At 42.6% G+C, this 16,393-nt stretch overlaps 1 protein-coding gene across 7 annotated transcripts in view; it reads right to left on the bottom strand.

The window, feature by feature from the left end:
• Positions 1-12,618: 12,618 nt before the first annotated feature.
• The window catches only part of Txndc16 (thioredoxin domain containing 16), an 87,493-nt gene continuing 83,718 nt past the window's right edge, over positions 12,619-16,393 (bottom strand). For all 7 annotated transcript variants that reach the window (XM_048430002.3, XM_048430004.3, XM_087911997.1 and 4 more), the window contains one exon: positions 12,619-14,826. In XM_048430002.3, the coding sequence (XP_048285959.3) occupies positions 14,561-14,826 (266 nt within the window). In that variant the 3' untranslated portion in view covers positions 12,619-14,560. The remainder of the gene's footprint in view (positions 14,827-16,393) is intronic.

Below are 16,393 nucleotides of genomic sequence, written 5' to 3'. Positions count from 1 at the left end.
TGCTCAGTGGGAACCAGGGGGTTACTGGGGGTAGGTCGGAACATGCAGATGAAAGAAGTCTCAAAAGCTGGTTGTGTGTCTGCAGCGGTGAGCAATCTGCAAGACTAAGAACGTGAGAGGCCTGCCTGGAGTCCTAGAGCATTAAAAGTTCTGGCAAATTCCACACGCGATGATAAACTTGTATAGACTGAGATTTCACCCCACCCCCTACACTCTCTTACCCTCTTTTTTTTCTAGCTGGTCCCATATTACTCTAATGTCTGGAGTTTTTGAACCTCCCAAGTTTGTGCTTGCTTGCAACAGCATAGGAGGGGGTCTATTTACTGGAATGTGAGCAGCTTATCTGCTACACTACTGGAGAAAATGACACCTCCTCTCCCAGCACTCAATGACTGATCATAGTCCACCACGGAAGGGCAGGCCCTCATGGGACCCTCCCCCATGCATGATAAAATGATGAGGGGTTCGATCCTGTGTAGGTAAATACAACTGCAGTGAGTCTGAATAAAGAGACAGAAAGTCTTATTTTTAAAAATCTGACTAAGGCTGAAAATTGCCTTTGATTTCTGACAAATAAAAATTTGGGAAGTCATGGTTTTAAGTCCCAAAGATGAAATTCTATAACCATAGCTCAGGGTTTTCTTGCTGACAAAAAAAATTAACAAATGTTTCATCACTGTGGTGGTTTGTGGCACTATTAGGAAGTGTGGCCCTGTGGGAATGTGTGTGGCTTTGTTGGAGGAAGTGTGTCACTGTGGAGGTGGGCTTCGAGGTCTCCTATGCTCAAGCTACATTCAGTGTCACAGTTCACTTCCTGTTGCCTGTGGATCAAGATGCAGAACTCTCAGCTCCTTCTCCAGCACCATGTCTTTCTGCATGCCATCATGTCCTGCCATGATGATAATGGACTAAACCTCTGAAACTATAAACCAGCAGAATTAAATGTTTTCCTCTATAAGAGTTGCTGTGGTCAGGGTGTCTCTTCAAACCAACAGAAACCCTAACTAAGGCACCCACTATCACGAGCTCAACTCCACAGCTGAGGCTTGCTTTCAGGCTTCTAGAACTTCCTTCCTTCTGTATTCCAGATTCTTCTCTATCCTTACCATTTATCACTTAGTCACGGGTGGATGGATTCTCCCACATACTTGCAAAACATCTTAGGTAAATTCTATACTGAGTTTCACGATAGTCAATAGAGAAATGAATGTGTCTAGCACTCACATCTCTCCCAGCTTTTCTAAAATGTGCAATGCTCGATCTGAGCATGGACTACAACAGGTTGGATAAAAAGTATCAGTGATTTGTCCTCTATCAGGTAGCTTCAAATGGGTTCCTTCCATCTCACTTTCTTAAAAATGGGGGAAACTTGCTTCCTCCTGTCTGTTTCATCTGTGCTTTGCCACTTTCCATGCACAGAAACAAAAACATTACATACACAACATGACAATCATACTAATATCATGTCTGTCTTCTTTTCCACTGTCCTGTGCAATGCTACCAAAAAGAAACTTCTGACCATTAAGTATCATTTCATCACTACCTTTCAAGTACTACTTCTGAAGGAAAATTGCTAAATGACATTTTATGACATCAATCGCCATCACTATTGATGTGGGATTCCCCTCTGCATGCTATGAATATCACTTGTTAATAAAGGAACTGCTTTGAGCCTATAGCAGAGCTATAGGGTAACAGAGCTAGGTGGGGAAAACTAAACAGAATGCTGGGAGAAAGGAGTTAGAGAGAAGCCATGTAGCTAGACAGACACTGGAACTTTAGACAGTAAGCCACAGCCATATGGAGAGACACAGATTAATAGAAATGGGTTAAATTAATATGTAAGAGTTAGCCAATAAGAAGCTAGAGCTAATGGGCCAAGCAGTGATTTAATTAATACAGTTTTTGTGTGATTATTTTGGGGCTAAGCAGTCGCAAACCAACAAGTGGCCTTCATCCAACAACTATCTCCATTCTTATTGCCAGCCCGACTCAGCTTCTCATCTGGTTGTTCCTACTCATGTGTAATCTATGGCAAGCCCCTTAACTTGCACTCAGCATCCTTGTGGCCAGATGCTTTAGAAAACTCTCTTCCTTCTGGAGGTTTCATTTGGGATGACTATCAGCACTGTTTGGGTGGCTTCTCAACTGTCAAAGAATCTTGGCAATGGAGTGGGTGATGAAACACAAAGATCTATTTTATGGAAAGTTCACTTAGTAAGTTGGGATTTCTTAGCTTTCAAAGGCTGAGTCTGTTTCATAGTGCTTGGTGAAAATTAAAGCAATGATAGGAAAGGACTTCACATCTGGAGACACTGACTATAATAAAAGACAATATGAGTTCATGTTCTTGGGGGTTTGGATTAAAAAAAAAGTTTACTGACAAAACCGTTCTAGGGAAACCATCAGAGGCTTGGAAATTAATATGTCAATGTTGATTATCTAAAATGTTCACAGTACAAAATCTTAGAGCATAGCAGAGATAAACTACAAGAAGGGGTTTTAAACCAACAGATAAGTGTTTTTATTGTGTTTTAAAATAGTTTGCCCTTCATGACTTCTTGAATTACACTAAGAAGCATTGTGGGAACCGTGTCTCAAAAGACTCCTTCTTCTAGGAAACATCGGAAACAATGGCACACCTTGAAGCAAACCAAAGAAAGAACAATGGTGTGTAAATACCGTCTGTCCTTCTTAGGCTATAGTTGCTTCCTGGAACTGTAATAACTGTGGTGCTCAGCAGGCTTGATGAGTTCCCATCTGGGATATTTTATACTTCGGCGGAAAAAGAGATGGTATTCTAATAGCCTGGAAAACTTACTGCAGGAAATGACTTCCACCCTAGAGAGTATCTGATTCATTATGGTTTCCAGGATAAAGCACCCGCTACAACGTTACATCTCTCGAGGATTTAATCTACTTAAGCTAATGTAGACAGGGGGCTGGTAGAGAGTCTTCCACTCCAACATGACTGGACCAGTCTCTGGGGTAAGGGCCATGAGCTTGACAAGAAATCCATCATAAATGCTTCATTTTTCTCTTTTATCAAACTAGAAACATCTGGATTTAACTTTTCTACCCTTAGAGTAGGATGCAGAAGCACTGATAAGAGTATAACCCTGATTATAGTCCAGAGCCCAACTCATTAGTCCAACAGCACTTGCCGTGTTTGTCTCCAGTTCCTCTCCGACCTTCTAGACTTTTCTCCAAGTCCCTTTCATTTCATATCAAACTGCTGCCTATTTCCGCAGGCATTGGGTTCTTCATCATCTCTGTGGCAACGCCTATGTTCACTCCTATCCTTGCAAGTTACTTTGGTAACTTACACTTCAAATTCCAGCTCAAGTATATTCACCTCTGGAGAGGTTTCCATCCTGTAAGCTGACTTAGCTGCCTCCTAGCAGCCCCCACTATGCTAGGTAACTCTCCATGCTAGCACTTAGAGCCCACAAGGGAAGAGTGTTTTCTATGTTACTCTTCCTCACAAACATTAGGCCCTGTAGATAATGGCTCATTCTTGATTTAAGTCTATGTTCATAGCACTTAGCTCAGGGTCCAACAATTATAAATACTAAAACATTTATTTGTTGAAAGAAGATATAAATGAATTTATGGTATAATCTAAAAATAAAACATCAGATAATTGATTATGGTACTTGTAAATATATTTCCTAATTTTTTGTATGAGTCATATTTTTCTTTCTAAGTGGGAAAAGCAGGACTCCATTCATCTGGTGAGCAGGAAGGAAACACAGGGGTTTCCTTATTCTCCGCAGAGTCACTTGAATTGTCCCCAGACACTGAGCAAACATAAGCAAAGCATCTGTCCCCGTTTACTTTTGTTGCTGTGATAAGCACCACAATCAAACGGAGAATAAAGAGATTATTTCACCTTACAGTTTGCAGTCCAACATCATGGGAAATTAAGGCAGGAACCCAAGGCCAGAACTGAAGCAGAGACCATGAAGGAATGCTGCTTGCCAGCTGGCTTCCTCTGGCTTGCTCAGTTACCTTCTCCAGGATCGCCTACACAGGGGAGACACTGTCCACTGGGACAGGTTCTCCTCCATCAATCACTGGAGAAGCAGTTAGGTTAACTGTAGATCTTCACCTCGCCCTTCATTCCTCCAATCTCCTAGTCTCACTCCAGCTCTGTAATAGATCAGCTGCTGCGGCCTCCCCTCCCTCTCTGCTACCATCTTCAAAGGATTTCTCAGATCTTCTCCAGCCTTCCTGCCCTTCACTTCCTGTACCCTAGCACCCATCTCCAGCAAGCACTCCCTGGGAACTTCTGGCCACATAGACCAGGGAAGCAGGGAAGGCTACTGCAGATCTTCAACTCTCCCTCCTCTCCTCCAATTCCAATCCCCCAGTCTGACCCCCAGTTCTGTAGCAGACTACCCACTACGGCCCTCCTCAGTCTAGATCCCAGTCCCAGGGGGTTAGGCAGATCCCGGTGAACACCCTGTTCTCTTCCCTCCTCTGAACTCTCTCAGCACCTACTACTAGTCCATCTCCATTCCTAAGGGCCAGCTCCCAATACCTAGGGACACATGCTACCTGGAGCTCTCGGTGGCCACACCCGTCAGGATCCCAGAAGCATTCACTACTAGACAACACATAGCCAACAACTACTCAGAATAAAAGTAATCTAAGGACAAAGGGATATATTTGGCTTACACTCAGGTGGCAGCCCATCACTGAGAACTCAGGCAGGCACTCAAGGAAGAACTTGAAGCGGAAGGCACAAAGGAACACTGTTGCTAGCTCACTTGCAGGCTGTTGTTTATCTGCCCTTCTCAGAAGGCCTAGGACCAACCGCCTAGGGAATGGCAGCCCTCCTACCCAACTAATAACAATGACAACTTGTCACAGGCAACCCCATCCCTCAACTGAGGCTTTCCTTCTCAGGTAACTCTAGGCTGTGTCGACCTAACAGTGAAAGCTAACGAGGACAACCTACAAGCTCTGGCAGTTAAAAAGCAATGGGATGCCCAGATTTCACCCCAATCTTCACCTTACACAGCAAGAGTAACACTGCCCCTTTAAGCATTGCTTTGCATTGTTTCCTTGATCGGCCACATTGTGGTCAGAAAGCACACCATAGACCATAGTAATCCTTTAACAATATTGGAGATTTACTTTATAAGTAAGTCACATAAGACATATAAGCCGGTATATGTCAACTTTTAAAAACGTTCTTAAGGTCTCAAAAGAAGTGTCAATTCTACAATCCTTAGTAATTTCCTTTGTTTTTCCCCCTGTTAGCTGTATTAATTAGGTAACAAAAAATAGAATGATAATGAGATTGTTTAGCTCCACTAAGTTCCACTTCATATACTTAATATATATTTGCAATGTTACTAGGTAATTAAAAATTTGCAGCTATCTTGGGCCTGGCGAGATGCCTTTGAGACAGAGAATTTGTTGTTCTTGCGGCAGACCCGGATTTGGTTCCCAACATCCATCTGTAACTGCAGTTCTAAGGGATATGGTGGCCCCTTCTGGCTTGAGGGCACCAGGCATGTATTCAGTGCCCAAACATATATGCAAGAAAAACACCCATGCAGATTTAAAAAAGAAGTTTACAACTATCTTAATTTACTAGTGAGTTGACATTATCATTATGAAGTAACTCTGCTTAATATTTCTGATTTAATGTCTATCTAATATTAAGATTTTTCATATGTAGAAATCTTATTGTATATATTTTCCTATTCTTTTACTTTTTAAATTTTTACATTTATTTTTATGTGTATTGGCGTTTTGCCCACATGTAAATAAATGTATGTACCACATGTGTGCCTGGTGCCTACAGAAGCCAGAAGAGGGTGCTGGCCAGGACTAGAGCTAAAGACAGCTGTAAACTGCCATGTAGTTACTAAAAATCAAACAATGTTCTCTAGAAGAGGAGACAATGCTCTTACTTGCTGAGCCATCTCTCCAGCTCCTCCTACCTCCGGGTTTTACTTTTAGCCTTTCTGTACATTTATATATAGCATCTGTCCTGGCTACTTTTATGGTTTTGTGTCATTTGGGAAGAGGGACTACCAATGGGGTAAACAAAACAAAACTCTAAAATATCTATCTGAGGGGGCGAGTCTCCAGTGCAGATTGAGACAGGAGGGCCCAACCCATCGTGAGTGAAACCATCCCTGGAGAGGGTGTATAAGAAAGCAGGCTGAGCAAGCTGTGGGGAGTGAGCCAGTGAGCCATGTTCCTCGTGGTCTTTGCTTCAGTTCTGCCTGGAATTCTTGCCCTACTTCCCTTCATGATGGACTACCGCTGTACGCAGAAACAAACTCTTTCCTATCCGAATGGCTTTTAGTCACAACACTTTATCACAGCAATAGAAACCTAATTAAGACACCAGTTTGTACTAAATGCAGAAAACTGTAAGTGTTCATTGTAAAGTCAGGAATACAAGGGTGCCCACTCCCTCTGCTCTTACTCAGCATCATGCTCAATGTCCTGGCTAGACAAGAGAATCAGAACAGGTACAAACAGGAAATAGGTACATTTTTCCTGATTAGTAAACAATATGATCATCTACTAAAACAAACAATAACAACAAAACTCTAAAGACACAACCAGGAAACGTAGTCAAGTTTAGCAAAGGAGCAGGAAACAAAATCAACACAAAACCCAGCAGACTTTCTCTATATCAACCACAGGCATGCTGAGGGGGAAAAGTTCCATTTACAATAGATTCAAAAAATAAAATAAAATACCAAGGAATAAACCTAACCGAGGAGGTAAAAGGCCTCTGCGATGAAAAATTTAAAACATCAGAGAAAGAAACTGAAGAAACTCCAAGAATAACGGCCTCCCCTGCTCAAAGGTTGACAGGTTGACAGACAATATTTATACTGACAATAAACAGTCTATAGAGTCAATGTGTTCCACATCAAAATTCCAGGGATAGTCTTCACAAAACTGGGCAGGGGGGAATCTTAGAATTCACATGGCAATTTAAAGAACTTCAAATAGCCAAAGCAATCTTGTGCCTAGTAACTTCAGTATCTGAAGTGATTACTGATTTGTTTCTGCTATTAGCTTTTGCTGATTCTTAATTCACAGTAAGCCCGATATCCCTTGTGTTACTGCTTAATTCTGGCTATGCACGCTTCGTTGCTTTAAAAAGCTGGTTTAGGACTACTTTGAGATCTACTATGAAGGTACCCTATTCATAAAAACAATGTGCATTTACTTGTGCAAGATACTTGCTTCAGGATCTATTGGAACTACTTTAGACTAAATTTAATCACTGGAGGGTTTGTCTGGATCATAGGATATGTCAATTTTGTTTGTAAATCTCAACGGTGACTATAATGTCAAGTTCTCAGAGATGCCACTGCCAATGCCCAATGCCGCTGACATCCTTGTGGGTATTTTGTTTTGTTTTGTTTTGTTTTTGCGGGGGTGGGAAGTGAGACAGAAGGTTTCTCTGTTAAACAGTCCTGGCTGTCCTGGAACTCATTTTGTTGGCCAGGTTGGCCTCAAACTCAGAGATCCACCTGCCTCTGCCTCCTGAGTGCTGGGATTAAAGTGTGTGCCACCACCACCCAGTTTTCCCCTCTTTTTTTAATATTTATTTATTTTATTATGTATACAGTATTGTGTCTGCCTACAGGCCAGAAAAGGGCACCAGATCTCATTACAGATGGTTGTGAGCCACCATGTAGTTGCTGGGAACTGAACTCAGGACCTTTGGAAGAGCAGGCAGTGCTCTTAACCACTGAGCCATCTCTCCAGCCCCTTCCCCTCCTTTCTTATTCAACACTGAAGCATCTCCCCATGGAGTCACTGAGCCTGCAGGTGAAGAACACAGTCTCTCCCTCTCCCTCCCTCCCCCCTCCGCACTCTCAGTCTTCATTGTCCCATTCCTTGCTTTCCTCTAGGAACTACAGGGACACCTTGAAGGCTGAGCTCTCCCCTCTTCTAACTTTAATGATACTGTCCCGAGATGTTCCACCTTTCCACCCTGGGGAGATGCATGGCTCAGGGTTTTGCCTCCAGTGCTGTAGGGAGGAACACAGATACTCTGTCTTCCATGTACTTCCCAGCCAGATGGAGCCAGTCTCTGCCCAGGGGGTCTCAGGAACTCTACTGAAAGGTCCCACAAAGATGGGGACTCTGGAGGCACCAGCGGCTCCAGGACTCCAAACTTCCCTCCCCCTCCCCCCGACTAAAATTTCTCTTTCCTTATCTTCAGACCATCAGATTCATTGTAGCTAGAGAAAGTTGATGTTATGCTTTCATTTTTATATTTTTTTCTGGTTTTCACTTTGTAAGTTTGCTCAAATAACCACAAGCTTGACAGCTTAAAGGGAAAGCTGTCATGGATTTTGGTATTTTTCAGCCAGTCATTCCTACCTAAGCTGTCCTCCATGTAACAGCTACAAAGTGTGCGGCTCTTCTGGTTAATAGTGCAGTGCACGCAAGGGTTTTCATGTTAGTTTAGCTTTTGTGCTTTTGTTGAAACCGTGAGAACAAGGGGCTGGAGAGATGGCCTAGAGGTTAAGCGCATTGGCTGCTCTTCCAGAGGTCCTGAGTTCAAGTCCCAGCAACCACATGGTGGCTCACAACCATCTGTAATGAGATCTGGTGCCCTCTTCTGGCCTGCAGGCATGCATGCAGGCAAAACACTGTACACATAATAAGCCAAGCATTTTTTAATGAGACCAAAATGACTCACTGAATATAAAAAGTGAAATCTGATCACATAATAAATGCTTTCAGGAAAAGGCACTGTCAGAGATATAATTATTTCTCTGGGTTTTGTCTTTCACTTAGATTTTGGCCAGAAAATTTTGGTCTCTTATCAGCTGCTCGATCCTTTGAAGAAACGTTTTGTTGCTTTTTTTTTTAAAAAAATTATCTACCATTTAAAATTGTTTTCAGTATCGCCAGGTCTAAGTTGCTGTCCTATTACTGGTGAGCATTTAACTGGGGGTCTGCTGACAGTTTCAAAGGCTTAGTCCATGAGCATCATGATGGAAAGCAGACAGCCATGGCACCGGAGCAGCAGCTGGGGGCTTTACATCTGGATTCACGGGCAGCATGCAAAGAGACAGAGATAAAGACAGACATAGGCAGACACACACAGAGAAACAGAGAGAGGCAGACGGGGCATGGTGTGGACTTTTAAAACCTCAAAGCCCACCCCCAGTGATACATTTCCTCCAGCAAGGGCACACTAATCTTTCCCAAACAATCTAACACCTGATGACTAAGCAGTCAAGAACATAAGTCAATCAGGGCCATTCTCATTTAAGACACACACACACACACACACACACACAGCCCCTGATGTCTGTTTCCTTTTCATTTTTAACCCATTGTATCAGTAAGGCCTTCCTTAGCAATCCTCAAAAAGCTCTCTCCTATCTTCCCATCTCCCTTTGCCCTCTCTTCCTTCATAGCAGTCATCACCTACAGGCCCACTTATTTCCTATATAACATGCACTCAAATGTTAAGCATCGATAAAGGGGCTGTTTTATTCACACCACCTAACAGCTCCAAGCAGACAATAAACACGCAGTTTTCGTTGGGCCAGTAAAGGCCATCTCTCCACTACGCCCCAGATCCATTTATCCTACTGAGCACTTGATATCTGTCCTTGTGATCAAGTAGGGCTTCAGTCTTCATGTGGACAAGACAGACTGAAGCTTTTCGGTGAACCCAGTCTTCTCTGTTTCATCCCCCTCCAGTCAGTGGAATCGCTTTTCGTTGCTAAATGTTGGAAACTTGAGTCATGTGACTGAGTCATCCTTTTCCTCAAAACGTGCATCCAAGTAGCAAGTAGGTATTCAGATTAAACTGGCAAAGCACACCTCAACTCCATCCTCTCTCCATCCCACAGCCATTCCTTAATGGCAATCAGAACATTTTGTATAATTTTTATATTCCCATTCAAATGCCTTGTCATCTACGCTCCCAAAATGCTGCATGATTTCTGTCTCTTCATAGCACTCTACTCGATCTCTTTACTGACCCTTAGCCCATGGGAAACAAGGTGTACTGGCTCCATTCCATTCTTCAAGTAAGACATACTTTCCCCAGTCTTCCAGATCTTATTCTTTCTACCTAGAATGCTTACGCTTCCTGATTGCTGGGGCTAGCCATCGCATCCTTTAGTTCTAAATGTGTATGTCACTCTGTTGGAGATGACTAACCTTCACAGTCATTCTCTACACCACTCTGTTATCATAATCTCTGAAGTTCTTGAAAACGATTTTAGTGATGGTGGATCTCTGTACAATGGGATGCTGGGCCTGTGAAATTTTCTGACTCTCATGACGGTGAAAAGAGTTTTGTTTTTATGGGTCTTAAGAAAGCTTGGGCCATCAGGGCAGGAAAGCTTGCCAGTCCTAACCCAGTGACTAATGACTTCAGCTTTGTACAAAGTCTGTGGAGCAGGGTTGCCTCCTGCTCATCACTCGGGCATTAGGTCAACTGCTCCTGCCGCCGAGGGAACTCTCCTGTTCCAGTCTTTCTTATGAGCACTCCCTGACGTCTGTACAAAGGGACCCAAGTGAATGTGAGCAAATGTGACGTCAGGACCCTTTCTCAACTAATACGCTTCAGATACCTGGCTTAGTCACTTGTTTTATTCGTGGTGCTGGGGAGAGAAGCCAGAACCTTATACATGCCAGCAAAGTGCTCTCCATTTAGCTCCATCCCCATCCTATCCTCCCTCTTCGATGGAATCCTGCTAAGTAGGTGAGGCTGTCCTTTCCTGATGCTCTTGCCTCCACCTCCAACACTGGGATTACAGGTATGTGCTTACCACTGGCCTTTAAAGAATTAACATTTTCAGTTTCTATCCTAATCTCTAAGTCTTTCACATGTTTGCCAGTATTGTAGTCTGTCTTCTCTGGGACGAGCATTACTGTCCAGTATGATGAAGCTACTGCCCCTAGAACAAGTATTGCTGAACAATTACTATGAAGTGTCTGTGTGTCTTTAAACTTGCAGCTCCTCCCTTGAAGTATATCCCAGTCTGTACAGGTCTTGCCTGGCCTCTCTGCTTGACACTGGAGGTGAAGAAAAATGCAGGTATCTGCAGTCTGATCCGTGCTTACTGACAAGATTCTGGCAATGCTAATTTATTTGCAGATGGGATAGAAATGCCAACTCATTTCTTCTTGCTTTGGTGTTGGCCCTCTATTCTTGCCAAACTGCTCATGTGCCCTGTGTTTCTTTGAAGGGGCTTACCGTTCTTTGGAATTCAACTCCTTTGATTGTTTTCTCTGATGCCTTAGGAAAAACAGTGGCTTCTTTTTCTCATTAGGATTAAAGGAAATATGAGGCTGAAGAGATGGCTCAGCTGTCAAGGGCACTTGCACTTGTTTTTGCAGAAGACTTGGATTTAGTGGCAAACACCTACATGACAGTTCACAACTATCTGTAACTCCAGTCCCAGGGAATCCAATGGCCTCTTCTGGCCTCCTCCTGATCCCATGTGGTACACATAAACTCATGTAGGCTCACATACACACACATCAATTAAAGAACTCTTAAATGAAAACAGCCTTACAGCTTCTTACACTTTGGGTTGGAGAGTAAGTCTCAAGTTGTCCTTAGTTGCTTTTTAGTACCAAAGACAGACACTGATCTGTAAATGTGACTTCTTCAGCTTAAATCATGAGCTTTTAAAGCCACTTCTGTGATTATCTCCTGGAGTATCCCAAACAGCCCCCTGAACATTTCATCAAAAGGGCTGAGAGCTGCGGACTGAGCAGTACCTCCCTGAACATAGCTGAGGCAAGAGAGGGTAAGACCAAATCACAGGCCATTATAGAGAAGGTTTGTCCATAGTGGATAAGGGAACACACAGGAACATAAAAGCCACTTGGAAGATCTCAAAAACAAGTGAGACAATGTGACAAAGGGTCTACACAGGTCTGCCACGGGAACAGCGAGTGGTATCGCTACTCTGGGCTTTCAACTTCCTGGTCCCTCTCCACACTCACATTCCAGTTTCATCCTAAACAAGACTGATTCCTTCTGTGAGTTTACCTCCTCTACCCTGAAGAATTCTTGTCAGGGCTGTTGCTGAAAGAACTTGGCTTGTCCTCAGCACTCCTGAGCTTAGGAAATGGAAAACCTGCTGAGCTACTACGATGCATGAGCTCCCCACATACATTTCCCAGAACAGCACCTGCCTTCTCAAGACCTTTGAAATTTATATATATATATATACACAGATTATATACAGAATATATACAGATTCTGTGAGTACCCAGTACTCCTGTTTGCTTACATCAGTCAAAGCTGAGATTCTGATGCTTGGAACCCAAGAAACTAGGTCAATAAAGGGTAAGTGGTCCAAGAGAAAAAAGAGAGAACACAGGGAGCACATGAAGACAGTCTGAGATTGCTAAATCACAAAGCGGAGTGTACTGACAGGTGTCAAAGTACAGCTACATCGTGAATGAGCATGTTTTTCTGTGCCCAGTTAACGAGCATCTCAATGATCAGGATGATATTAAGAGTTCACCCACACACCTCCTTCATCAGAAATAAACCAATGCGAATGAATGGCAGGAGCAGGGCATACCATGCTACTGGGAAAGTCAAGAAAGGATGATGAAAGCAGCAAACCAAGTATGTTACAATCAAACACTGTACAGGTTTATTGAAATTTAACTGTGAAATTCAAGTTATGAAACTCATTTGTACTTATACTAAAGTCATCATACATGTAGAAAATGTAACAAACAAGAGAGCCCACGAAGAGAAATACAGCCAGTCACCAATTTCTATGTTTTCAACAAACACCTCAGAGAACGTGCAGTGCAACAGTGAGCCAGATCCACTACAAACGCATCAGCCCAATGGCGTGTGGTTTCAGATGAACAATTAACTGTTGTATAGTCCTGTACTCTCGTTATAAAGTCCTATGGCCCAGGGAAGACCAGCTGCTCTGTCCCAGGCTAAGAACTAAGAAGGGTAGATTTCAGGCATGACTCAGACAAGGCAGCCTCTTTTCTTGCTAGAAGATGGTGGCAGAATATTTAATGTCTGTTTAATCTGAACCTTAGCAATCTAATTTAGAGAGATAAGAGCTCATTTAAGACTACCTTATGATTCAAGCATATATACAGGAAGTTGCAATAGAGATTTAAAGTGCATGCATATGCTCACAAAGAGATGCACAAAGAGAATAAAATGCATTTTTATGGATACATACAGAGATGCACACACAGTTTTACATATATTCTACATGCTTTTGTGGAGACTTTTTTTTTTGATTTTTCGAGACAGGGTTTCTCTGTAGCTTTTGGAGCCTGTCCTGGAACTAGCTCTTGTAGACCAGGCTGGCCTCAAACTCACAGAAATCCGCCTGCCTCTGCCTCCCGAGTGCTAGGATTAAAGGCGTGTGCCACCATCGCCCAGCTTTTGTGGAGACTTTTATTGTTTCTAGAAAGTATAAAAATTGGAGCTGGAGAAATGGTTCAGCAGGTAGGAGCACTGGCTGTTCTTGAAGAGGAACTCAGTTTGGTTTCCAGTATCAACATGGCAACTCACAACTATCCATAACTCCAGTCCCCAGGGATTCAATGCCCTCTTCTGATCTCTGTGGGCAACAGGCATGCATGTAGGGCATTTACATGCATGCAGGCCAACCAATCATACACATGAAATACAAATAAACCTATAAAAATGAATTTTTAATAATCAGAATAAGACAGTCACTAATTTTTAATATACCATAGTAACTAGGCAGATTAAGAAGATACTGAGATCCACTGTGCTATAGGATAAGTGGACACAGGATTATGAAGCCTTGGCAGTATTAGCACTATGAGAAAGACAATTCTTTGATGGGGGAAGCTATCCAATATAGAATGCTGAAAAGCACCCCAACCTCTGTCAGTAGCATCCCTAAGTTATAATACTAAAACTGTCTCTTCACATTGACAAATATCCCTACAAGCAGAACTAAAAAGTACTGGTTTTAACATGACTACAAGAAAATAAATACAACTGCCAGCTAGGATTTCACTGTAGAGTCAATGGTGATTCAGTAGAGCTACATCCCAGTTCTGATTCAAATACAAGCCATGGCTAGAACTAGGAGAATGACCCTGGTGTTTGTCTGCTAGGAGCTGCCCAATACAACAGTCATGTACCACCTGGGACAAATAAACACTCGAAACATGGCTCTTTGTAGCAAGCAATTGGCATCAAGTACAAAACGCACTGTATCTTAAAGAATTCATGTGAAAAAAGTAAATCTCCCAACATTTTTATATTAAGCTATCTGACTTTACTTACCAGATGAAATACATTATAAATCCACTTTACCTGCTCATCTTAAGGTTTTACAGTGTAGCTACTAAGAAACTTTACTTATGTTATTTGTAGCACAACCCACACCTGCTCATCTTAAGGTTTTACAGTGTAGCTACTAAGAAACTTTACTTATGTTATTTGTAGCACAACCCACTGACTGAATGGCACTTGTCTAGACTTGACATGGGTTAGTATTATTCTTAACAGAATGAACCTTGAGTTTCTTGAGCCACAGAGAGGGGTCAGGAGGTCTGATCACAGCTCCTTGTGGTGCCGCGAAGACTCCTCTGCTTCCTTCGGCCAGTTACTCTTGTTCCAGTGCTTTATTCTGAGCACTTCAGCCGGCCCTCTTCTGGCTGTCAACGGACCTTCCCGGGGCTGCTCAGCACTCTCCTGCACCCCCTTTTCTTTCATACACTCCAGAACTTTCTTTGTGGGAGGCTGAGATGTGGGAGCATCCATCATACTTAGAAAATCAAAAGCTGGAAGAGGAGGTTTCCATTCCTGAGCAGATAAAATTGCTGGAAGGAAGAGACAACCACAGTATCAACGATTAACAGAGATGAAATCACTGTATAAATAAAGTGCTTTATTTAGAAATGCATATTTGTAGGAGTCCCCTCATTAGCATCACTCATCAAATCCATGTGGGAAATGCACTGTCAGCTCAAGGGATTGGACTAGATAGTTAGCGTTGGACACAATGTCAGCATGCTAGAACATTCCAAAATCCCTGAAACAAAGTCAAATTGTAAAAGTCTGACTGAATTGAATAGACAAGAATGAGGCTCAATATGAAGAATTTCAGATGTCATGCAGTTAGTACATGTCTTACTTTGTTTTGCTGTTGTTGTTGTTGTTGTTATAACAGAATAGTTAAGTCTGAATCATTTACAAAAAAAAAGTTTATTTGGGCTTATGGTTCTAGAGTCTGGAAAGTTCCATCAGGGGACAGCATCTGGAGAGGACATCATAAAGCTTTAAATTAACTGTGGAAGCAGAAGGGGAGTGGGTAGGTATAGGAGAGAAAGGAGGATCCAATTTCTAGAGGAGCTAATCTAATGAAAGGCATTAACTGATTCATGAAGGCTCTCCCTTATAATCCAATGCCACTTACTAGGACCCACCTTCCAATATGGCCAAATGTTTATCAAATTTCAATCTGTGTTTCAATGTAGACAACCCATAGCAAGAGAGGTATACTATGATTAAAACTAGTTATAGTTAATATTAAAGACCCAGGCATGACAATGCACAATTTTAACCCCAGCACTCAGGAGGCAGAGGCAGGCAGATCTCTGGGAACTGTAGACCACCCTGGTCTACAGAGTGTGTTCCGAGACAGCCAGGGTTTCACAGAGAAACCCTATCTCCAAAAATCACACCCCCCTCAAAAAAAAAGCTTTAAGAAAAAATAATTTATAAAACTGAGCAGAAGAAAATAGTTACTTATAAAGCAGTCCTTCAGGAGTGGGGAGATGGCTCAATGGCTAAGTTAGTTCACTTGCTGCTCTTGCAGATGGCCTGGGTTCCAGCCCCCAGTGCCCACACTGGGTGACTCATAGCTGCTAGTAACTCCAGTTCCAGGGACCCCAACCCCTCTTCTGGTTTATGAGGGCTCCTGCACGCACATAGTGCACGTACATACTCAGATGTGCACCTGTGTACACACTTACACATAGTTGTAACAGGACCCCAGACTTAGGGCCCCGAGACCTCAGCACAACTGACTCCATGACGGAAATAAGGCTGTAAAATTCAGTATGTAGACAGCACCACCTGCCCAAACTAAAACAAAGGCCTAATCCAACCAAGCCCATAGTTCTGGAAAGTCTCTAAATTAATAACCTTGCTTTTTGACTTCTGTAGTTCCACTTCAGGCTAATTGTTTTTGTTAACTGAAGTATGTCAACCCAGAACATGGTTTGTGTCCTTAAAAGCTCACCCTGAGGAAGGCTCAGTGCTGTACTGGGATCCTAAAGACTTTCTACTAGTTTAAATCCACATCTGAGCAGTCTTCTCTGGTGAATATTCCACAAGAAAGTAATAAATAAGAAATTATCCATATATGCAATCCATCATATCCTT

Source organism: Myodes glareolus, chromosome 12, assembly GCF_982192425.1.
Source record: "Myodes glareolus chromosome 12, mMyoGla1.1, whole genome shotgun sequence".
NCBI classification, from domain to species: domain Eukaryota; kingdom Metazoa; phylum Chordata; class Mammalia; order Rodentia; family Cricetidae; genus Myodes; species Myodes glareolus.
The sequence above is the reverse complement of the archived record's forward strand: the minus strand, read 5'-3'. Positions and strand labels throughout refer to the sequence as shown.